Consider the following 25074-nt stretch of genomic DNA (forward strand, 5'->3'; position numbering starts at 1 on the left):
CAAGGTTGCATAGTTACATATCTCGTTGGCTCGGGGGGTCACATAACTCCATACCCTCCAACATTTCTCTGATGAAAATAGGGACGTCCTAAGGAAAAGCGGGATCCAATCAGAAACTGAGCAGCTTCTGTAAATCCGGGACTGTCCCTGGAAAATAGGGATACTTGGAGGGTCTGGGATTGTCTACCCTGGGGTTAGCTAACAAGGTGCCCTCCAGACTGTCAGGGTTGGAGTCCGATGCAAGTCATCACAAAGAGCCAGTTGCCAGTGAAGTTAACTCTTTATTCAAGGAAATCGTATACAACTTGGCAACACTTCCCAGTAGGTCTTGCCCCTGTGGAGTAGTTGCCAGGACTGAAAGCCCCTATCTTCAACCCTTTCTAAGATTTCTCCTCTCCCAGATGATTCTCAAGCTGTCTTAAGCTGTGTCTGCACACCTCTTGATCTGCCCTCCTCATTATTCTGTGCGTTCTTGGAGACTGGGGAGGAGGGCAGCTTTTGCAACAGGAGGGGGAGACTCTCTGGAGTCTTCAGAAGCTTCTTGACCCCCCATCTTTGCTTCAGCCTTGGAGTCTTAACTGCTCCCTGCCACCGATTCTCCCTGCTCACTAAACCCTGTTGCCCCTTCAGCATCAGCCCCTTCTCCCAATCGTCTCCCTCTGACCTCTCCTTAGTGTCACACTTCCAATCCCCTGGCTCTGAGCCTTCCTCCTCTGGGATTTCTCTTGGAGGTTCCTTGGCTGGTGCCTCCCACCACTCCTCTTCGTCCAGCCAGTCCCTGACACAGACGTTGTTAGACTTCAACTCCCATCATCCCTAGCAGCCAACATGGCCACTGGTTAGGGATGATGGGAGTTGTAGTCCAGCAACATCTGCAGGGCATCAGGTTGACTACTGGTCTTGAATGGGCCAGTGGTGCTTCCCAAGGCACATCTGTGGCTCTCCTAATGTTGCTGAACTACAACTCCCATCATCCCTTGCAGCCAGCACAGCCAATGATCAGGGATGATTGGTGTGGAGTCGAACAAAAGTTCTACATCCCTGGTGCAGCCCCTTTCAAGGTTCACCTGGGTGCCTCTGCTGACTCGGAGAATTTCACATTATCCCTCTGCAAGGCTTCTCTCCTGGGTGCTTGTCAGCCAGCGACTGGGGGTGGGGGGAGCAGGGAGGAAATACCACACAAATTTCCAGCACCCAGACCAGTCCTGAAATAGTTAAGGGGCCAAGTTGTGTAGCGAGGAACCTGCCAGATCAAGATTACACCCAAATTTGGGGGTTTTTCTGGTGCTGATCGAAGCCCAAGAGAGCGCAAGAGATTTCCATGATGTGTTTGGTTTTGTTTTTCATTCCATTGGAAACAACTTTCCTCTTTAAAACAAACAAGCCCCCCTTCCATCTTCCCTGCTGCCAAACACCATTGTAGAGCAGAGTTTTTTTGCAAGGGGAACAGGGAATCAGAAGGAAGTATGGAAATCATCTGGATCGAGGGTTGGAGGAGGTGCCTGCACTGTTTCCCAGCTTGAAGGAGCAAAGAGAACAGACCCTCTTGCCACCGGGCACAGGACTGGTTGCTTGCAGTGTTGACCTGGCAGAGTGCAAAGTGGGGAGCTGGAGGCAGTCCCCCCCCTATTATTAATCAATAAATCAGTTGGAGGCAACTTTTTCCTATTATTAATCAATCTATCAATCAATTAAATATGTATACTGCGCTTCAACCAAAGATCGCAGGATGGATCACAACATAAAAATACAAAAAAGAGAACAGAAATCGCACGATAAAAACAAAAACAAACCAATACCCCACCCCCTCAAAAAAACAAAACAAAACAAAACACACATCTAAAAGGCCATTGAAAGTTATTCAGTCAAAGGACTGCTTAAAGAGAAATGTTTTCGCTTGGCGTCTAAACATTTGCAATGAAGGCACCAGGTGAGCCTCCCTGGGGGGAGCATCCCACAAATGGGGGGCCACCACAGAAAAGGCCTGTACTCGTGTTGCCACTCTCATTTGCTTTAGCCGGCCAGTCGAAGCCGTTCCCGGGGTGCAGCTACTGTTGTATGGTGACGGCTTCTAGGAGACGCAGGTGAGAGCTGAGTGCAGGATGGGGACCAAAAGTGGACAAACTACCCCAGAAGGAGCATGACGTGTCCCGCACCAGAGGTACTCCTCTTATCATTCTAAGTCTGTGGCCATCGCTGCATCACTCCAGTTTTTCACTCACTCCTGTTACATATTCATTTGGTCCCTTCCCATCCACTGTGATCTGGAACACACAGATTGCAACGCTGGGGCTTGCTGGGTGCATGAACTTCTCTTTCAGGTGGGGCGTGGCATGGCTGGCTCTTCCTTCCCTCTGGTTCGATGCCCTTGGCAGGCTGTGTGGAGTCCCGGCGGAGACCAAAGCTGGGCAGCAGATGGGAGTCACAGCCTGGCAACTTGTCATTCTCCCAGCCCAGACTGTGTTTACTTGTCCTAAAAGTGGAAACTTGGAGGCCTTATTTTGGGTATCAGACATGCCTTTGGCTGAAGGCTTTCAGGCCTGGGACTTACAATTGTGGGATTTTGGACACCTTCCCTGGCTGGTCCCAAAGATCCTGGGATGGGCTGGAGGCAGGGCCAGCCTAAGATGGTATGGTGCAGAAAACCCTAAAGGTAACACTCATCCTTTCTGCTGAATTATCTTCTGCGGCTGGTACCTATTGCGGCTGATGGGGCACAAGGCAGGGAGCCTGACAGTAGGTGGCGCCAGAGCTGAAGAAAGGCGGAGCCAGCTAAATAGTTTTGCCTCCATCCTCCTCCCTGCTGTGTTCTGCAAGGTTTGCACTGACACTAAGGAGGTATCCGGAGCCAGGTGTAGGTCAGCCATTTAAGACACCAGTACAGTGGAACCTTGGTTCTCGAATGGCTTAGTTGACGAACAAAAACCTGGAGGTGTTCCAGTTTTTGAAAGTTTTTCAGAACCTGAACATCCGACGTGACTTCCGCTTGAGTGCAGGAAGCTCCTGCAGCCAATCGGAAGCCGGGCCTTGGTTTTTGAATGGTTTCGGTTGTCGAACGGACTTCCGGAACAGATTCAGTTTGAGAACCAAGGTTCTACTGTATCAGTGAAGTTAACTCTTTCTTTAAAGAAACAGCTTAGTCATGGAGGTCACAGCAACCCTTCCCAGTAGGTCTTGCCCCAAGGAAGCAGTGGTGAGGAGGTCGTGCGAAGGTCCCTAATTTCCCACAGCTGCCTAAGTCCCCTCCTTTCCAGCCCCCCCCCCCCCGCCAAGCAATCAGAGGCTGTTTCTGTCTGCAACCAATCTCTCCTCTGCTCTTTTCATTTCTCTGTGTGTTTTGGGAGACTGAGGTCCAGCTCCGAGGGCCTTCTGGCAGTTCCCTCCCTGCGAGAAGTGAGGTTACAGAGAACCAGGCAGAAGGGCTTCTCGGTAGTGGAGAAGAGCTGGTCGCAGCAGGAGGGGAAGACTCCCTGGGTTCTTCAGCAGCCTGCCTCATCTCTGTCTCCTGGTCCCCCTTCCTCTCCGGCCTCTGATTCTGGACTGCTTTTCAGCTTCCAACACCTCCTTCTCCCCCCCAGTCTTCTCCCTCTGACCTCTCATCATTTCCCCACCGCCAGTCTCCTGGCTCTGAGCTTTCTTCCCCTGGGGGCTCTTCAACTGGTGCCTCCCAGGACTCTTCTGCATCCAGCTAGTGGCCATGATGGCTATGCTCTGCATCCATTGTCAGTCATGCTTCTGAATCCTACTTGCAAGAAGCCACAAGAGCAGGGCAGGAGAAGGCTCTTGTGCTCAGGTCCTGCTTGTGCTATGGGCAGAACCACAGCTATGGAGGGAGGGCAAGCTGGGTTTTTTTGCCCCAGATGAAGCCTGCAGAGTAGGGACGCAGGTGGCGCTGTGGATTAAACCACAGAGCCTAGGACTTGCCGATCAGAAGGTCAGCGGTTCGAATCCCTGCGATGGGGTGAGCTCCCATTGCTCGGTCCCTGCTCCTGCCAACCTAGCAATTTGAAAGCACGTCAAAGTGCAAGTAGATAGGTACCGCTCCGGCAGGAAGATAAACGGTGTTTCCGTGCGCTGCTCTGGTTCGCCAGAAGCGGCTTAGTCATGCTGGCCACATGACCCGGAAGCTGTACGCCGGCTCCCTCAGCCAATAAAGTGAGATGAGCGCCGCAACCTCAGAGTCGGCCACGACTGGATCTAATGGTCAGAGGTCCCTTTACCTTTAAGCCTGCAGAGGGGCACCATTGAGGCTTCTAGCCTGTGTGCTTGTGTACACACACACATGTGTGTACCAAACTGGGCCTTTGACCTGGAAGAAATAAAGCCTAGTTTTGCCCCTGCCCCTGGGTGGCGACTGTGAGAACAGGTGGGGGCCGGATCCAGCAGCAGGCTCATATGTTCTTCCCTTCATCATAAGTCAGGAAACTTCCTGACATGTCCTGGTTTTCAGGTGTAAAAATGGCAAGGGGTGTGTGCGGTGGTTTTGCCGAATCAGCAAAATGTCAGGAAAATGCCAATGCGATGGAAAAAGCAGCGGAGGCAGCTCAGAAAGCGTAAAATCACTATTTCATCGGCCACCGATATCCTTGCTCACAGGGAGAAGCTTTTTGCACCTCTCCTCCATTCAGAATGAAAGGGAGGGTGTGCGTCTAATCTTGGCATCCAGGGCCCAGGTCCAAACCCCAAGACTATCAAATAAGAAACATCTACTGCTTTTGCCATTGTCTGGATAAAACGAACAGCCAGCCAGTGAAGCGAGCGAGCAAGCAAGCAAACAAACAAACATACAAAATGTTCCAACTGCAAGATGAGAATTTAGGACGGATGAATCAGGAGGCAGAAGTACGGTAATTCAGGGAACAACAGTCTCTGGATAGGGCTCTTACAACACAATAGCCTGGGCTGGAGGTGCAAGATCTGTATCAATGCAAGTCTTATCAGATCTAAAAAGCATCACCTCTGCAGTTTTCGCTGAAGGAGGGGCTAGCAATCATAGAATCATAGAATCATAGAATCATAGAGTTGGAAGAGACCACAAGGGCCATCGAGTCCAACCCCCTGCCAAGCAGGAAACACCATCAGAGCACTCCTGACATATGGTTGTCAAGCCTCTGCTTAAAGACCTCCAAAGAAGGAGACTCCACCACACTCCTTGGCAGCAAATTCCACTGTCAAACAGCTCTTACTGTCAGGAAGTTCTTCCTAATGTTTAGGTGGAATCTTTTTTCTTGTAGTTTGGAGCCATTGCTCCGTGTCCGCTTCTCTGGAGCAGCAGAAAATAACCTTTCTCCCTCCTCTATGTGACATCCTTTTATATATTTGAACATGGCTATCATATCACCCCTTAACCTCCTCTTCTCCAGGCTAAACATGCCCAGCTCCCTTAGCCGTTCCTCATAAGGCATCGTTTCCAGGCCTTTGACCATTTTGGTTGCCCTCCTCTGGACACGTTCCAGTTTGTCAGTGTCCTTCTTGAACTGTGGTGCCCAGAACTGGACACAGTACTCCACTTGCCCTGCAGCCAGGAACAAACTAGAGGAGCTTGCAGTGAAAGGTCAAGCAGGATGGCCCCTTCAGATTTCGGTGAGACTGAGGAGGTCCCTCCTCTCCGAGGCAAGCCAAAAAAACAGAAGCCTTAAGGTGAGGGTCAGTGACCTCCATTCAGCCAAAGGCTTCCACAACCTTAGCTGTTCCTTTGACTCCCAGCAGCACAGAAAAACAAAGAAGGTTTCAACTTGGGGACAGGGCTGGTGCCTAGCAAAAATCCCCCCTACCCTCAAAGACTAATTAACACGGGAAACAAGTCATTATCAAGTGGTGTTCTTTTTTTAAAAAAAGTTTTTATTTATACTTTTCAAATTTATACATTTCATTAATGTTACAATCATTTTAACATTTCAAAGTCTGACATCCTTCCCCTTCTTTCTGCGGTTCCTTACATTTATTATTTTAATATCTTCTGCATATCCAAATTTGTTTACTTTGCTCATTTATTCATCTACTTTAAATATATACTCTTATGAAACTGGAGGCTATTACAATAATCCTGCCAGTGTTCTTATCTGTTTGCAATTTATCTGTAAATATTCAACAAATCATTTCCATTCTTTTATACAGTGGACGCTCGGGTTGCGAACTTGATCCGTGTGGGAAGCACATTCGCAACCTGCAGCACTGCGCCTGTGCACTTGCAGGTTGTGATTTGGCGCTTCTATGCATGTGCAAAGCACGATTTAGCGCTTCTGCGCATGCGCTGAAACCTGGAAGTAACCCGTTCCAGTACTTCCGGGTGTGGTGCGGTGCACAACCCGAAATCGCACAACCTGAAGCATCTGTAACCCGAGGTATGAATATAAAAGGTTTGTTATCTTGATTTCTTATTCTTCTGGTAAGTTTTGCCATTTCTGCATATTCCATAACTTTTTATATCCATTCTTCCTTTGCTGTGAGTTCTGCTTCTTTCCATTTTTGGGTGGGTAACATTGTTGTAAATAAAAATATGCCCATTTACAACAACATACATGTATGTAGTATGCAGTCGCATACATAAATAGATTTCTATACAAGTTCGGTAGTTCTGTCCCTATAATTCCCATTGTCATTAACAAGTGTTACAGTATTTATTTCCATTCTAGCTGGCCATGATAGGAACTTCTGTTTAACTTTAGGAAAATGGACTCTCGAGTTTGCTTTTTCCTTCTCCCTCCCTGTCCTTTTTTTGGGGTGTGTGTTGCGTTTTTAGGCTGAAAGTCCCAAAGGCCCATTATGGGGCTACAGGACAGGCCCTATGGCCCACACAGGGGTAGGGCCAGAAGGCTGGTACCATTGCCCCCCAACACCACCTCAGGGGATCTGCACCCGAGGCAGTTGTCAAAATTCCTCAGGACATAATTTCCTTTTTTAAAAAAATATTTTATTTTCATTTTTTAAACCAATTTTTTATACATTCACATCATTTTCAAATTTTGCACTCCTGGAATTACTTGGATCCTTCGGAAACGCCCCCCCCCCCCCGCATTTCCAAATTTTCCCGTATTTCTTTGCATCTAATTACATTTTTCTAATCCATTTTGTTTCTCCCCCTCCCTTAACTAATATTACATTATACATGTTACAATAACCCTGCTAATGTTTTGAGGGATACACAGTGCTTTTTAAGATATTCTATAATTTTTTTCCACTTTTGAATGAATTTCTTGTCCTTTTGGTGCCTGATCCTGACGGTCATCTTTGCTATTTCGGCATAGTCCATCATCTTGGTTATTCACTCTTCTTTAGTTGGGACTTTCTCTCCCTTCCACTCCTGGGAAGTAGCATTCTTGTGGCTGTTGTCACATACATAAATAGTCTTTTTAATTCTTTTGGTGTTTCATCTCCTGTTAACCCTAGTAAAAAGGCTTCTGGTTTTTTGATAAAAGTTATCTTAAACATTTTTTAAAATTCATTGTATATCATTTCCCAGAAGTCTTTTACTATTTTACATGTCTGCCACATGTGGTAAAAAGTACCTTCTTTATCTTTACACCTCCAACATAGGTTGGAGGTGTTTCTATACATTTTTGCTAGTTTTACTGGAGTCAAATACCAAAGGTACATCATTTCCATGCAGTTTTCTTTCAATGTACACAAGCCGTAAATTTTAAATCCTCTTTCCACAACTTCTCCCATAAATTAAAAGATATTTTTGGTAACCCACATCTTTTGCCCAGTGTATCATTACAGCTTTAACTTCTTCACCTTTAGTGCCCCATTCTAACAGTAGATTGATTGATCTTTATTACGGCCATTGGCCCATCACCATTCTAACAGTAGCTTACACATTTTCGATCAGATTTTCTCATTACTCTCCAAAAATTCTTTTTCGAACTTTGAAAATTCTTTCAGGGCATAATGTCCTCTTTATCAGGTCATTTTCCTGGGCACTTGGCTGCTTTCGGCCTTGGTAACTGGCCCAGCCTTCCTCTCTGACCCCAGCGCTATCTCAACACAACCTAACCTTAGGGGAGGGGTGTGCATGTGTGCGCATGCCGATGATTTATTGCCCCATATCTGATTGTTCCACAATGGCTGTTCCTCTCCATTTCATGTTGGTTTAGAGATCCGGTTGTCACAAGCCAACGCACAACCGCTAAAAAGGTGACAGAGGTCAACACAAGCACCTCAGAAGAGCCTGATGAGCCAGGCCAAGGGCCCATCTAACAGAATTCGGGCAGGATTCGAGCACAAGAGCACTCTTCCTTCCTGTGGTTGCTAGCAAATGGTATTCAGGACATGGGTGTCACTGTGGTCTAAACTACTGAGCATCTTGGGCTCGCCGATTGGAAGGTCGGCGGTTCGAATCCACTCAACAGTGGTGAGCTTCCGTTGCTCGGTCCCTGCTCCTGCCAACCTAGCAATTTGAAAGCATGCCAGTGCAAGTAGATAAATAGGTACCACTGCGGCGGGAAGGTAAACGGCGTTTCCGTTCGCTCTGGTTTCTGTCCCAGTGTTCCGTTGCGCCAGAAGCGGTTTAATCCTGCTGGCCGCAGGACCCGGAAAGCTGTCTGTGGACAAACGCCGGCTCCCTCAGCCTGAAAGCGAGATGAGCGCTGCAGCTCCATAGTTGCCTTTGACTGGACCTAATCATCCAGGGTGTGTCATTTAGTCACCTCCCTCAAGGATGACACCCGGGATGGGCGGCACCCCCCTTCCAATGCCTCCTGGGTGGAGACAGCAGAAGTTTGAAGGAAGAGAACAGGCAACCGTCTGCATCTTGTGGACCAAGCCAGAGAGATGTAAGGAAAATGGCTCTGCTGGGTGATTGTAATGATGAAGACACTCGAACTCAAGACGAAAGGGAGAAATGAGCTAAGAGAAAGGTACGTTTGGCAAACTCTCAAGGTGATCAACTCCTGCCCGGAAACCTATGTCCGCACTGTGGAAGGATGTGCGGATCCAGAATTGGCCTCTACAGTCACGGACTCACTGTTAAAACCCTGTTTATGGAAGACAATCTTACTTGGCTACGAGTGATCGCCGAAGAAGAAGAAGAAGAAGAAGAAGAAGAAGAGAAGATACATACATACACACACACATCCACAAACCACACATTGAAAGCACATGGCTTCCCCCAAAAGAATCATGGGAACTTTAACTTGTTATGGGTGCTAGGAACTGTAGCTCTGTAGCTGCGATTATTGCACTGCAGGGGGTCAGACTATAGGACCTTTGGGGCCCCCTGCAACTCTACAATTCTATTATTCTATGTGGGGAAGCTACAGTTCCCAGGATGATTGAGTGAAAGGCATGTGCTTTAAATGTATTGCGCATACATAGCTTTTGGCAGGGATGGCTCCCCGCTCTTGCCTCACGGGGAGGGAACAGACGTGCAAAACACAGTATTTATGACCAGTGTACTTAAGCTTGGCTACCAGGCAGCACTGAAATGTGCCAGACACATAGCAAATAGCTGCTGGGACCCTTAAGCCCAAGGTAACCAAATTCCAGACAATTACATTTGCTTGTTTGTGGCATGGCCGCCCTTAATCCTTGTTCATTGTCAGCAGCACAATTGCTAGGAGCAAGCAGGAACTCCCTAGCTGTCTGAGATGCCTGCTGCTGCTGTTCCAGGATCCCCTGTCATCAATTGTTAAGTTGTTGTTGTTTTTAAAAAAGAAAAGAACTGGAGGTACCTTAGAGCTCATATAGCCCAACCCTCCTGCTGGTTTCTTACTATTTAAAAAAATGTGAATATTGCTGGATTGTCACCAAAAAAAGCTCTTGAAGCTGCATACAAGAAATTAAAATGATCGGTAAAAACAGTGAAAACCGAGCAGCTGAAAACATAGGAAAAGCAAATTAAAACCCTAACTATCCCAGGTCTGTTCATTCAGAAGATCTCTTGCGAGTGGTGTGGGTCACGAATTGGGTTGAGAGTTTACAGAACACACAGGGTATGTGGAAAAGAGTCCTGAGCACACTGCTTTTTGGGGCGGGCTCATTAACTGTGAACCCCAACATTTGGGAACCCCGTGTTTGATGTATCAATTTCTCGGTTTGTGGGGAGCTACAAAATGTTGGGGTGTTTTGCGGCAAAACAACTTGGCACAGGTTTGGCGGGGATCCCTAATTTGGGGGTTTGTAGTTTGTTTTTGAAATCATTTTTATTTTATTTTACAAGCGTAAAGTTATAACAATACCAAATACATGTTCATGTTTAGAGATTTCTCTGAATCTCCAGACTTCCCACCATCCCCTCCCTGGGTCCTACTGTCAACATTTTCAACTGCATGATATTCCATCCATATTTCATATCTCTGCATATTGTCCATAGTCTTTGTTACATCACAAGTGTTATTAGAATCCTGCGAATGTTTTCATTAGTTTTACAGTGGTCTCCTAAATAAATTATAAATCTTTCCCATTCTTTCTTGAAGCTTTTGGTCTTCTTGGTTCCTGAGCCTTCTGGTCAGTTTTGCCATTTTGGCGTATTCCAATTGGAGTTTGTAGTCTTGCTTTGGGAGTTTGCCCTGCTACCCCAGTGTGGCTTACATGACAAAAAACTGCACATGGGATTGGGAGATGCAAGTGCTGGCTGGGATGCCTCTGAAAACCCAAGAAGAGGCTTCTGCATCAGGTGAATTGCCCATCTAGTCCAGCATCCTGTTTTCACAGTAACCAACCAGATGTCTATAGGAAACCCCGCAAGCAGACCTGAGCACAAGGGCCCACTCCCTTCCTGTCGTTTCCAGTAACTGGTATTTAGAAGTACTTACTGCTCCGACAGTGGAGGCACAGCATAGCCAGTAAGGCTGGTAACTATTGATAGACATGTCCTCCATTAATTAGTCCAATCTTCTTCCCCTTCCCCTCACTTTTTTTGGGCAAACATAGAAGAAAATCATCTCAGAACAAAGGCATGAAATATCAAAGCAGAGATAAAAGCCCCCCCCCCCAAGACATCAGCGATACGTTCCATACTTTGGATATAATGTGAAGGATAAGGTAAAGGTAAAGGTACCCCTGCCCGTGCGGGCCAGTCGTGTCTGACTCTAGGGTTACACGCTCATCTCGTTTAAGAGGCCGGGAGCCAGCGCTGTCCGGAGACACTTCTGGGTCACGTGGCCAGCGTGACGAAGCTGCTCTGGCGAGCCAGCACCAATGCAGCACACGGAAATGCCGTTTACCTTCCCGCTATAAAGCGGTACCTATTTATCTACTTGCACTTAGGGGTGCTTTTGAACTGCTAGGTGGGCAGGAGCTGGGACCAAATGACAGGAGCTCACCCTGCCGCGGGGATTCGAACCGCTGACCATACGATCGGCAAGTCCTAGGCACTGAGGTTTTACCCACAGCGCCACCCGCGTCCTGTCAATGTGAAGGATAAAAGCCTATAAAAACAAAAACATCCATTCACATGAATAATATTCCTTATTTTCCAGTGCCTGGACAGCTCAGTTGGTTAGAGCATAGTGCTGATAACGCCAAGGTTGCAGGTTTGATCCCTGTATGCAGGGGTTTGGACTACTAGATGATCCTCAGCGCTCTTTCCAGCTATGATTCTATGATATCCATAGCCATTTACAGTGGTACCTCGGGTTACATACGCTTCAGGTTACATATGCTTCAGGTCACAGACTCCGCTAACCCAGAAATAGTACCTCGGGTTAAGAATTTGGCTTCAGGATGAGAACAGAAATTGTGCTCCGGCGGCGCGGCAGCAGCAAGAGAGCCCATTACCTAAAGTGGTGCTTCAGGTTAAGAACAGTTTTAGGTTAAGTACGGACCTCCGGAACGAATTAAGTACTTAACCCGAGGTACCACTGTATAGGCTTTCAAGCTGTCCAAATTGGTGCCCATCACTACCTCCTGTGGGAGTGAGGTCCACAGTTCAACTGTGTGCTGTGTGAAGAAGTCCTTTACCTCTGCCATAAATTCTTGAGGACTGAGGTACCGTATTTTTGAGGTGGGAACACTCTCTCAGGCTCACACTGCTCCAACCTGCACTACAGCGACAATAATGCTGTCAGGTGGCGCTGTGGGTTAAAGCCTCAGCGCCTAGGGCTTGCCGATCGAAAGGTCGGCGGTTCGAATCCCTGTGGTGGGGTGCGCTCCCGCTGCTCGGTCCCAGCGCCTGCCAACCTAGCAGTTCGAAAGCACCTCCGGGTGCAAGTAGATAAATAGGGACCGCTTACCAGCGGGAAGGTAAAAACGGCGTTTCCGTGTGCGGCTCTGGCTCGCCAGAGCAGCGATGTCACGCTGGCCACGTGACCCGGAAGTGTCTCCGGACAGCGCTGGCCCCTGGCCTCTTAAGTGAGATGGGCGCACAACCCCAGAGTCTGTCAAGACTGGCCCGTATGGGCAGGGGTACCTTTACCTTTACCTTTTACTTTGCAGTGCTGTTGTTGAGGGGGCTGCCTTAAAAGATATTTGAACGCTTTTAAAAAGCTGCTAGTCATGAACGGGAATACTTACTTGATTTGATGCTTGCTTATCGCTCTTCCAACAAAATTAACAACCGATAGCAAAGTGTTAGAAAATAACATATACAGTAGATTCTAGAACCTCTACTTACTGTAAATGACATTCCCATCAGTATAACATTATGATCATTTGGAGGGGAAATATATGCAAAAAGCAAATAAACAATTAAGGCAATTCCGCAGTAAGATACAATAACTCTAAGCAGCTTGTCAGAAATGGCTGCTAAATACCTTTAATTTCAATGAGCTTTCTCTTAAAAAAACGTCGTTCAAGCCAGTCTTGTCCTCAATCCCGGGGCGCCACCTTGAACTACAACCCCCAGCATGCCAAGCAGGGAAGGCGGGCTTACAGGCATAGGGAGGCGTGGCCACCCAATTGAATTGAACCAATAGCGCAAGGCGGAGAGCTGTTACGCGAGCGTTCGGAGACAGAGCCGCCCTGCGATTGGTCCCTTCGAGAAAAGCGGGGCGGGGCCTTGAAGGAGGAGGCTGGGATTTGGCGGCGCGGCGCGGGTTGCTGGCTCAGAAGTGCTTCGAGAGCCGGAGGGAGCGGATCTGTATCGGGATTTGAAAAGTGGATAGGGGCAGGGCTTGGCTCCTGCATGGCTCTGCCGGTTCTGCCGAGGTGCGTGCCTTGTTCTTGATTGTGTATGAGGCCGGGGGGGGGGAGTAAATAGTTAATCCGGATTAATGTGAGCGGAGGGGGGAGGTGAATGGCTAATCCGGACTGGGAAAGGTGTGTTGCCAACGTAAAGCGGGTCTTTATTGAGAGGAAGAGAAGTCAACGGGTTAACTGGATTCGGGAACCACAGTGGACTAGATCCGGATTGCAGAGGATGTGTGAGACTAGTAGATCCGGATTGAAGAGGACAGCGCGTCTGGTTTGTCGTCGGTAATCCTGAAAATGGGTGCGCAACTTGGACATCGGTTTCAGGAAAGGCTACACATTTAAGCGCTACTAAAGAGATGTGCGTGTGCAATGAAATTCCTTAATCTGGATTAAATGGGATTTCTCACCCCACACCTCCCTCCTATACTTGCTATTAACTTCGTGTGTTGCTGCCCTTTCCTGACACCTGGTTTTGGGCCCCTGAAGTACCAGATACTGTCGTTTCTAGAGTGTGTGTGTGGACATCGGTTGGCACTTACCTGGCAGCTGTAGAAAGATTTAAAAGTTAGCATTCACTTGATTTTTCACTATTTTAATAGTCATTGTGCCATAACCATGTGGACCTTCTATTTCTAGATCTATTGAACCTCGAAAATATTGAGTTTCTTGTTCCACTCTGGATGAAAGACTTTGCATAACTGCACGTTAAACTGCCTGTGGGCTATGCCCCCATCCTTCCCACAGATACTTTTTAAAATAACGACTTAAATCAGTATACACTGTATATTATTTACTGTCTTTTGACCCCCCCCCCAAATAAAAGCTCAGGCTAATATATGTCTGGGTCAGCCTGCTTGATCCTCTCAACAACCCTGTGAGGTAGGCTTGTGGAGAGGATGCAACATATCAAAGGGAGTCTGATGTCTGAATAGGCACCTGAAGCCTCTTCTGGTCCAAATCAGTTTCCATTCATTTCTTATCATTTCTGTGTTACCTCGTGTGTCTGGATATATATATAATATCTCTCTGTGTGTGTCAGTGATGACACCAGCCCGGTAAGTATGCTGCCTGGCTCTTTGTCACTCCCAATTAAAATGAAGCAATTTCTTGTGAGTAGTCAGTTGTGCCGACTTCTGCAAGGCTTATTTTCCTGAGTCAGCCCTTCTCCCCCCCCCCCCAAAAAAAAAATATGTTGGGTATCTGGGTGGGCAAGATGCTAGCTGGCCTGCTGCCTTTTTGGCACGTTTTGGAATCGGTATGCGTCTGAGCTGGGTGGAAAGCTTTTCTCCCTGATGAGTTGAGAAACTCTGGCGCTCTGCTTGAGGCTCCTTGCCTGGCCAAACTCTTGGAAAACGGAGTTGAGAGAGGGGGAGAGGTCTCTCTCTCTCTCTAGGTCTGGGGTTGTGTGTCTTGAGGGACTCATCAGAGTTTCCTGGAAGCCAGTTGGCCGGTGTGTGTGCATGAGAGAAAGAGAGATCTACGATGTTCTCGGCCAGGACTGGCGTTCAGACGGTCTCTTTTTCCAGTTTGGGGATTAGCAGCCAGTGAATCTGGCTGCCCTGACTCCATTTGCCTTTCAACACCCTGTTTAATGACTCCGGGGGAAAGACCTCCCAATTATTATCTCTTTCCCTCCTCTCTCCCCCCCCCCCCCCCCCGCCTAACGCAGCTGTGGTTTGTTCTCTTCCAGAGTTCCTCCTCCGAGCCGGCTGTTTGGATGCTGAGCGGGCCACACTCCCAGAGTTTGCACACGGAAGCGGTGTCTTGAGACCACTGTGAGGGTCTTTTCTTTGGTGGGGGGCAGAAGGTGGGAAGCTGGACGTTGACCGGGGGACATGTCGGAGGAGAGGCTATTAAGCATGGACGAGGGGGCGCTCCGGAAATTGGTGAGTTTCTCCCGGGATGCCTGCCCTATGGAAGGTGCCTGCAGATTGCTGCAGAGGATTTAAGAAAGTTTTGGGTACCTATCGCTGGCTACTTGTGGGTTCAGATCACCAATTCCACACTAGGGATTGTTAGGAGCGAATGAAACTGCCAATATAACAAAGCTGTACGAATCTATGGCGCAAATGCATTGGGAGCATTGTGTACGGTTTTGGCTGCCTCATCTCAGAATGGGTATTGAAAACTTGGAAAGGGGCAGCTGAAATTATCAAGGGAGTGGAGCGACTCCCCTAGGTTTCAGTGTTTGGGACTTTTTAGTTTAAAGATAAGGCAAAATGTGCTCGAGTCCGGCTTGCGGGTTTCCCACAGGTATCTGGTTGGCCACTGTGAGAACAGGATGCTGGACTAGATGGGATATTGACTTCATCTAGCACTGTTCTTCATGAGCTCTTAGAGTCCAGAGTGAAGCCAGAGGGCTTTCAAGAGTGCCTTCTCCCCCCAGCACGCTTCTTGCTTCTCAGAGCCTGGAAGGTCTGCAGATCTTTGATGCAAGAACGACAGACTTTGTGTGTGTGTGTGTGTGTGTGTGTGTGTGCATTTGTCCATGGAAGTCAAGGTGGTGTATTTTGGGGCCTCCAGGTAGTCTTCTGTCCATGCACAGGCTAGAGTGTCTGGAAACAACTGCTTTGCAGGCAGAAAGTCGCAGGTCCAACCCTCCAGGTAGGGCTTGGAACGTCCTGTGGCTGAAACCCTGGACAGGTGCTGCCAGTCAGTGCAGACAAAACTGAACTAGATGGATGCATTACAGTGAAGGTCTCTGGCTCAGTGACAGAGCATCTGCTTTGCATGCAAAAGGTTCCAGGTTCAGTCTCTTGGCAGGGCTAGGACTGTTCTGTTCCGGAAGCCCCAGAGAGCTGCTGCCAGTTAGTGTAGACAATACTGAGCTAGATGGATCTATGTTCTTAGACTTGTCTAATGTTGGCCATAACATGTTCTTCCACCATGAAATGGGAGAAAAATAGTACTGCTACTGCTACTAAGAATAATTTTATTATTTATATGTCGCCCATCTGACTGGATTGCCCCCAATCTAAGTAATACTCAGAATAGTAGATCCAGTAAAATGAATGGGCAATAGTTCAGCGGGTCTTTTCTGAATACAATAAATCTTGGTTATTTTTATGACAAGATTATTACTTTAAAAAATCCTTAATGAAGGCTTGCAGGATGGTTTACCTTGCTTTCAGGCATAGAATCTTGAAAGTACACGGCACAAAAGGAAAATGGACTGGGAGGGCAGAGGAAATAGTAAGCAGAGTCTGGTACAAGTTCTCATGACCACCTGAAGTGAAAAAGCTCAAGGTGAGATGCCATCAAAAGGTGCTGGTTTCCCTGTTGCATCAATGGGGTGGCCCTGCATCCCTTCTCTTTCTTCCTTAGTTTATCCTGATGGAATGGCTATTGCTGCCAGGTGACAGCTGATGGAGGGAGGAACCCGGCTTCTCTGCAAAGCTAGTAGCGGCCCATATATATGAGCTCACGTGAAAATTTGAGGCCATTGTATACCGAGTCAGTCCATTAGTCCCATCTAACCCAGTATTGCCTACACTGATCAGAAGCAACTCTATGGCCACCTACCTCAACCTGGTGTCCTCTAGATGTTTTGGACTGCAATTCCCATCAGTCCCAGCTGACGTCATAGAGGCAGAATTCTGCACCTGCCAAGGGAACTTATTGAGTGCACCATGCTTCCGAATATGCACAAAGGAAGGGCCCAATCCTGACCTCTGTTTAGAAATTGTAAGCCACCGGGCAAGGGCTAGGAAGGAAAGGCAAGGAGGAGGCTCCTTGCAAACGAACTCCGCTTGCCAATAATAGACTTGAAATGCAACATGGACTCTTGTAAGCCCAGCTCCAGCCTGGTGCCCTCTATATACAGTAATCTCACAACGAACACACATTTAACTAGTGCGCATTCAGCTTTACACGCTTGGCAACTTAAAAAAATAATAATTAAAAAGGGGGTGTAAAGAGGACATGCATCTGGTGTGTGTGTGTGTGTGTGGAAACTTGGGCAGTCCCGCCCTCTATTCATCTCAATGTGTTTCGACTATACCTGATTTTGGCTTTAAGTGTGATCCCCGAAATGTAACCTTGGGCAAGTTGAGGGCTTGCTGTATCACTGGACTGTGGTTCCCATCAGCCCCTGCTTCATATGGCTGTGCTTGCCCGGGGCTGATGGGAGTTGTAGTCTAACAACATTGCCAGGCTATGTTCTGCCTTCACAATGGCTGTGTTCTGCTTCCAAAGGCAGGATGACTCTGAATGCCAGTTGCTGGGAATCCCAGCTCAGATCCTGCTTTTAGGCATCTTGTAAGCATCTGGTTGGGATGCGGGTGGCACTGTGGGTTAAACCACAGAGCCTAGGACTTGCCGATCGGAAGGTCGGCAGTTTGAATCCCTGTGGCGGGGTGAGCTCCCGTTGCTCGGTCCCTGCTCCTGCCAACTTAGCAGTTCGAAAGCACATCAAAGTGCAAGTAGATAAATAGGTACCGCTCCGGCGGGAAGTTAAACGGCGTTTCTGTGCGCTGCTCTGGTTCTCCAGAAGTGGCTTAGTCATGCTGGCCACATGACCCAGAAGCTGTACGCCAGCTCCCTTGGCCAGTAAAGTGAGATGAGTGCTGCAACCCTAGAGCCGTCCGCGACTGGACCTGATGGTCAGGGGTCCCTTTACCTTTAAGCATCTGCCTAGGGCCACTGTGAGAACAGGATGCTGCACTAAACAGGCCTCTGGCCTGATCCAGGAGGGCTCTTCCAGGCTGGGGAAGTGGAACCTTCTTAGGCAACAGGAATCCGTTGGTTTTATGGCCGGCACGTGACGTTCTTTCCTCTCGTAAAAGTTTGCCAGTTTTGCATCTTCTGTAGGTGTCCTTTGCCTGCCAAACCAAGCGGGTCCCCGGCGCCCTTTGAAAATGAGCCGTCCCAGAGCCCATTTTGGCTCACCTGGTCCCTGGAGCTGTTGGCCTTGAAATGAGCCGATGAGCTTTACAAGGGCTCTTTGTGTGCCTTCCAGATCGTCTTCTCTCTCTCTCTCTCTCTCTTTCTTTTTCACTGTGCCAAATTCCGTTTCCACTGCCCTGCCCTGCCCAGGGGGGGATATACATCATTCAGAGCTGGAGAAGGAGGTTGGAACATCTCTCTCTCTCTCCTGGAGAAACTTCTCCGTGTTGGACCTCTCCATCTCCCCACTCATTCCCTTTGGATAAGAGATGTCTGGAGATTGTTCAGGGCTGAGCATCACACCTGGAGAGGTGTTGGGTGGGCTGGGAGATGCAGGGGCTGTTCGCTGCTGCGCTAGTTCTAAAAGAATTGGCCTAGCTGTTTCTCAGCTGTTGTTGGATTACAACTAGCCACTGCTAGTTGGGATGATGGGAGGTGTAGTTCCAACGACGACTCGGGGACCCAAGCTTGAGAAACACTGCGAGAGGAAGTCCCTTGTTTGAGTGACCTGGGAGATGCTGCTGTTCAGTGGGAGAGCATCTGCCTTGTGGAACGCAGAAGCTCCAAGGTTCAATCTGTAGCATCTTGAGAAGGGGTAGGCAACCTAACTTGGGAGAAAAGCAACGACAAACCTAGACAGCATCTTAAAAAGCAGAGACATCACCTTGCCAACAAAGGTCCGTATAGTTAAAGCTATGGTTTTCCCAGTAGTGATGTATGGAAGTGAGAGCTGGACCATAAAGAAGGCTGATCACCGAAGAATTGATGCTTTTGAATTATGGTGCTGGAGGAGACTCTTGAGAGTCCCATGGACTGCAAGAAGATCAAACCTCTCCATTCTGAAGGAAATCAGCCCTGAGTGCTCACTGGAAGGACAGATCCTGAAGCTGAGGCTCCAGTACTTTGGCCACCTCATGAGAAGAGAAGACTCCCTGGAAAAGACCCTGATGTTGGGAAAGATGGAGGGCACAAGGAGAAGGGGACGACAGAGGACGAGATGGCTGGACAGTGTTCTCGAAGCTACTAACATGAGTTTGACCAAACTGCAGGAGGCAGTGGAAGACAGAAGTGCCTGGCGTGCTCTGGTCCAGGGGGTCACAAAGAGTCGGACATGACTAAACGACTAAACAACAACAAGGCAACCTAAGGCCCGGGGCCAGATCTGGCCCAATTGCCTTCTAAATCCGGTCCGTGGACGGTCCAGGGTGTTTTTACATGAGTAGAATGTGTCCTTTTATTTAAAATGCATCTCTGCGTTATTTGCAGGGCATAGGGATTCGTTCACCCCCCCAAAAAAAATATAGTCCGGCCCCCCATAAGGTCTGAGGGATGGTGGACCGGGCCATGCTGAAAAAGGTTGCTGAGCCCTGATCTTGAGGTAGGGCTGGGAAAAGACCCCCCTGCCTGACACCCTGGAGAGCTGCTGCCAGTCAGTGTAAACAACACTGAGCTGGATGCTTGAGCTCAGTGGAGTGCTTGCTTTGCTTGCAGAAGGTCGTCCGGCTTCAATCCCCAGAGTGGTTTAACTTGTCAGTCCCTCTTCCCAGGGAACTCTGGGAATTGTAATTCTGTGAGGGGGAATGGGGGGTGTCTCCTGACTACTCAGCACCCTTAACGAACTACAGCTCCCAGGATTCTTTGGGGGAAGCCATTCCTGTTTCTAAAGTGCTTTGAATGAATCCTAGAATTGTAGAGTTGGAAGGGACCTTGTGGGTCATCTAGTCCAACCCCTGCAATGCAGAAATATGCAGCTGTCCCATACGGGGATCAAACTTGTGACCTTGGCGTTATCAGCACCACGCTCTAACCAACTGAGCTGTTTCCTCAATGAATAGTGTAATGTGACTGAAGAGCAGTTGTTCTGGGTTTAATGGTATGGTTGGAGGCTACCTCCCCAAGCAGCTGCATGTTGATGTTCCCTGCAATAGACTCTTCCTTCGCAGCCCCTACAAACTTGTCACTAGCTGGGTTCTATGGCTCCCTCTTGTACCACTTCAAAACTTAGTGCAAGTAGTGTCAGGGCTGAGCATGAGCTGTGAACCCCAGCTTCAAATCTCACGTCATCTGTGCTGGAGATAGTAGCCCTTTGTCCTCGCAGCTCTGTCCAATCTATAATATTATTCTTTTATTATTTTTATTGACTTTATATACAGTGGTACCTTGGTTCTTGAACGCCTTGACTCCCGAACAGATCGGCTCCTGAATGCCGCAAACCCGGAGTAAGTGTTCCGGTTTGCGAATGTTTTTCAGAAGCCGAACGTCCGACTCAACTTCCACTTGAGTGCAGGAAGCTCCTTCAGCTAATTGGAAGCCGCACCTTGGTTTTTGTATGGTTTCAGGAGTTGAATGGACTCCCAGAATGGATTAAGTTTGAGAACCAAGGTACCACTGTACAGCCCTATACCTGGAGGTCTCAGGGAAGAATATGGGAAGCCTACCTTATAGGATCATTGTATTATTATTATTATCTTCTACTACTACTATTACTACTACTACTACTATGTTTATATCCCACCTTTCCTACAAGTAGTTCAAGGTGGTAAACATGATTCTTCACCTCTCCATTTTATCGTCACAACAACCCTGCTATGTAGGTTATTCTGAGAGACAGTGGCTGGCCCAAGGTCGCCCAATGAGCTTCCTGACTGAGTGGGGATTCGAACCCTGGTCTCCCAGGGCCTAGTCCAATGCTCTAAGTGTCAACTATTTACAAGGCACTTGGGGACACCTGAGCTGCCAAATCGTGCCGTCTTAAAGTTTACGCAATCCTTTCTTTTCCTACCCTGAGGTACGCTTCGTCCCATCGCCTGCTCTGAGCACCTGGGGCTGTTTTTGCTCTGGTCGCCGGTTTGCCAGAGGCAGGTGACCGGCACACCGTGTCCTTGTGTTTTCTGCTATCTCCCGTTCTTCTATTTGTTTGCACAAGCGTCGTTCTGTTTGTCCGTTTTGCTGCTACGTCGTGGCAAATACCGGCTTCACGGGCAAAAAAAGCCTGTTCTGTGAGATGCTTAAAGACACAACCTGCTAGCTTGATTTATCCTTCAGCCCGAGTGCCAAAGAAGCTTTGGCCTAGAGGCCCCTTAAAAACTTGGTGACGTGCATATAATGCCAGGTTTCGGTTAACCAGCAACTCCCCCTTGCCCCCCCCATTCCTGCCACAACAAGATTAGTTTGCCTCAAGCTGGGAACACACTGTGATCAGGACCTGTGCGAATTCTCAGCTGTCTTCTCCCATCGAGCAAACATGCTACCTTCTGGGATGGTGTAAAGAAAATGTTCAGGTGCTGTTTCAAGGAAAATTGCTCTGTCCATTGGCCAGAAGATATGTGATTCTCAGGCCACGTCCCTAGCTTTGCAAGCCTTCCTTCTGCACAAGTTTACTCAAGAGTCGGCTGTATATGAGACAAACTTGCTGCATCAAGCCAAATGGCCCTTTTGGTCCAGGATTTTCTGCTCACAGTGACCCGCCAAGATACCCATGGGAAACCAGCAAGCAAGATCTGAGCCCAAACTCCTGCTGTTTCCAGCAAATTGGTCTTCGAAAGCATTACTGCTTCCAGCTATGGAGACAGCATAGCCATTGTGGCTTGATAGCCTTCCTGGATTTGTCAAAACCTCTTTTATTTTTTGAAATCTTTTTTTTTTTTTGGTTTTACAAATGCAAAGTACAAATAAACAGAGATTATATTTTTTTAAAAAAATCTATATAAATAGATTATCCGAATCTCGGGACTCCCCCCCCCAATCCTCTCCATGGGGTCTCGTTTTAAACATCTACTACTGCATATTCATCCATACTCCAATTCTTATATCAAACCATGGTAATTTTTACACTGCAAGTGAAATCAAAATCCTGCTTTTGTTTCCATCTGCTTCCAGTGGTCTCCTAAGTAACTTATATCTTTTCCCCATTCTTTTATAAAGTTTTTGTCCTCTTGGGTTCTGAGTTTTCCAGTCAGTTTTTCATGTACGGAGCAACAGCCGCCCGGATGTTACTAGCCCAGAGATGGGAAAAAGATGGAAAAGTCCGTACTCAGAGAAGAATGGAAAAACAAGCTGATGACTGTGCCGAGATGGCAAAACTGACTGTCAAAACCCCTTTTAAAGCCATTCAAGTTGGTGGCCATCACTGTCTGCTGTGGGAGGGAGTTCCACAGTCTCTGTGCTGTGTGAAGGAGGACTTTCTTTTATCTATCCAGAATATCCAGCTTCACTGGATGTCTCTACCAGTTCTAGCGTTAACGAGGGCAGGAGAAAACCTTTTCTATATCCACTCTGCACGCCGTGCATAATTGTGTGTAAACTTCTCCTCTTATTCACCTTTTTTTTCCAAACTAAAAAAGTCCAAAACGCTGCAATCATGTAGGAGTCACTCTGCCTCTTTGATCATTTTGGTTGCCCTTTTCTGAACGTTTTCCAGCTCTACAATATCTTCTTTGAGGTGAGGCGATGAGGATTGACAATCGGAGGCAAGATCAAGACCTGTTTTTTCCTAAGAGGCTGGAGGCAGAGTTCGAATTTAGCCAGGTGCCAAGCGCATTTTGTGACCAGCATGGGTCCAGCAGAATGTCACTTAGAGAAGGATCTGAAATATTTTCCTTTGTTTTATTGTGGATTGTTTTATTTGCTGTTTCAATGTGTCGTCAGCCGCTTTGAGATCTGTTTGTAGCCAGCGTGGTGTAGTGGTTAAGAGCGATAGACTCGTAATCTGGGGAACCGGGTTCGATTCCCCGCTCCTCCACATGCAGCTGCTGGGTGACCTTGGGCCGGTCACACTTCTTTGAAGTCTCTCAGCCTCACTCACCTCACAGAATGTTTGTTATGGGGGAGGAAGGGAAAGGAGAATGTTAGCCGCTTTGAGACTCCTTAAAGGGAGTGAAAGGCGGGATATCAAATCCAAACTCCTCCTCCTCTTCTTCTTCTTCTTCTTTAAAATATAAAGTGGTACAGAAATGAAAACAATATGCAGCATCCCATTCAGTCCAGCTCTTTCTTTCTAGAACCATAAGGACTAGAATCCTAATTTCTTTTGAGGGTAAAGGATGTAGATCTGTGAAACAGCACCAGCCTTTCAAACAAGGTCCCCGCATTCAAGCCGAGGCATCACAGGATCCTATTCCTGGCAACCTGTTCCTCTGTGGCTGAGAGAGTGTCCCTGGTCGCTGATTTGCTGCTGGGCCACGTTCAACGTACCTGTGCTAATTCACAAAGCCCTAAATAACTTGAGCCCAAAGTCCCTTAGAGACCTGATTCCTTATGCTCCACCTCTGTCGCCGAGATCCTCTGATGGGACACTTTCACTGCTCCCCCACGTGGCCCCTGAGGTTTGGCTGCCCTTCGCTGGGGACTGAGCCTGTGGCAGGCCTTGCCCTGTGGAACACCCTGCCACTGGAGGTTCAGCAGGAACCATCACATGACTTTTAAAAACTTGGTTGTTGTTCTTTAGACCGGACTTTGCAATGTGATCTTTTCTCTTAATCGAATCAGTCTTTGGTTTGTTGATGATGGTTGTTTATGGCTTTACCGATCGCTCTATGTTTTGCCGATTTTAACGGTACGTCGGAGTCCACCTTGCTATATTATGAATCTGTAAATAAATGGATTAACTTAAGGAGCTAGATTTAAACTAGGCCTAAGCCGTACAGCATCTGGCTTGTGTATAGAAGATCCCTGCTTCAGTCCTTCGTGTCTCCAGGTAGGTGTGGGAACATCCTGGAGGAGATGTTCCACTGACATGACCCAGCAGGGATGTTTACCTATGCTGACAGCTCTGAGGCTGTGTGTGCTTGGTTGGAGAACGAGAACAGGTGCACTGAGGTGGCTGCTTTTTCAGGAAGTCAGGCAGAGAGGTGTGTCTGGGACCCGGTGCTGGCCACCTGCTCCTCTGTGCCCTTTGCGGCAGGCACACAATATCATTTGCAGAATGAGATGATGGGCTGTGGTGCCAGCAGGCTGCTATGTGGAGGAGACTCCCTATAGGGATGTGAATAGATGCTAGGATATATTTATTAGATATGATCCTTCCTCACTTTTGTGAGGAACGGTATCCCTTTATAGCTTAAAAAGAAGCTTAGATCTTAATTTTAATTTACAGTGGTACCTCAGGTTACATATGCTTCAGGTTACATACGCTTCAGGTTACAGACTCCGCTAACCCAGCAGAAATAGTGCTTCAGGTGAAGAACTTTGCTTCAGAATGAGAACAGAAATCGTGCTCCGGCGGTGCGGCAGCAGCAGGAGGCCCCATTAGCTAAAGTGGTGCTTCAGGTTAAGAACAGTTTCAAGTTAAGAACGGACCTCCGGAACGAATTAAGTACTTAACCTGAGGTACCACTGTATTGCTCTTTGTTCTCTTCATCGCATCAGCAATCCAGAATATATATATATATACAGTCATACCTTGGATCCCGAACGCCTTGCGAGTCAAATGTTTTGACTTCCGAATGCTACAAAGCGAGTGTTTCGGCTTGCGAACGTTCTTTGGAACTTGAATGTCCGACGCAGCTTCCGATTGGCTGCAGGAAGTTCCTGCAGCCAATAAGACAAAACAAAAAAACTGTGGCTTTGAAACCAGTGACTGATTCAAAATTACATCTCCTTGTTGGAAAGCGTAGACTTAAGACCTGCTCCTTCAGACTCGGGAACTACCGTGCAAAATTTTTTTTCTTTATGATATCATAGAATCATAAAGTTGGAAGGGATACCCTGAGGATCATCTAGTCCAGGCACAGGCAAACCTGGCCTTCCAGATCTTTTGGGACTACAATTCCCATCACCCCTGATCACTGTTCCTGTTAGCTAGGGATCATGGGAGTTGTAGGCCAAAAACATCTGGAGGGCCGAGTTTGCCTGAATTCTAGTCCAACCCCCTGCAAGGCAGGAATATGCAGCTGTCCCTTACGGGGATCGAACCTGCAACCTTGGCATTATCAGCACCACACTCTTAACCAAATGAGCTATCCAGGCACCTTAAGAGGTGCCCAGATGCATAGCAAACAGACCAGCTTCCCCCAGATCTTCCCTTCTGTTCCAGACCAGCCTTGAACCCAGACTCTGTTGCCAAAATAGTATAATAGAATGTGATATTTGATTCAGTTTTCGGTTTAAAGATGGAAAACT

General features: G+C 47.8%; 1 protein-coding gene across 7 annotated transcripts in view; it reads left to right on the forward strand.

The window, feature by feature from the left end:
- The first annotated feature begins 12952 nt into the window (after window positions 1–12952).
- The window catches only part of SMTN (smoothelin), an 80097-nt gene continuing 67975 nt past the window's right edge, over window positions 12953–25074 (forward strand). For all 7 annotated transcript variants that reach the window (XM_079956537.1, XM_079956538.1, XM_079956542.1 and 4 more), the window contains exons 1-2: window positions 12953–13086; window positions 14762–14957. In XM_079956537.1, the coding sequence (XP_079812663.1) occupies window positions 14907–14957 (51 nt within the window). In that variant the 5' untranslated portion in view covers window positions 12953–13086; window positions 14762–14906. The remainder of the gene's footprint in view (window positions 13087–14761; window positions 14958–25074) is intronic.

This window comes from Podarcis cretensis (assembly GCF_951804945.1).
Source record: "Podarcis cretensis genome assembly, chromosome: 16".
NCBI lineage: Eukaryota > Metazoa > Chordata > Lepidosauria > Squamata > Lacertidae > Podarcis > Podarcis cretensis.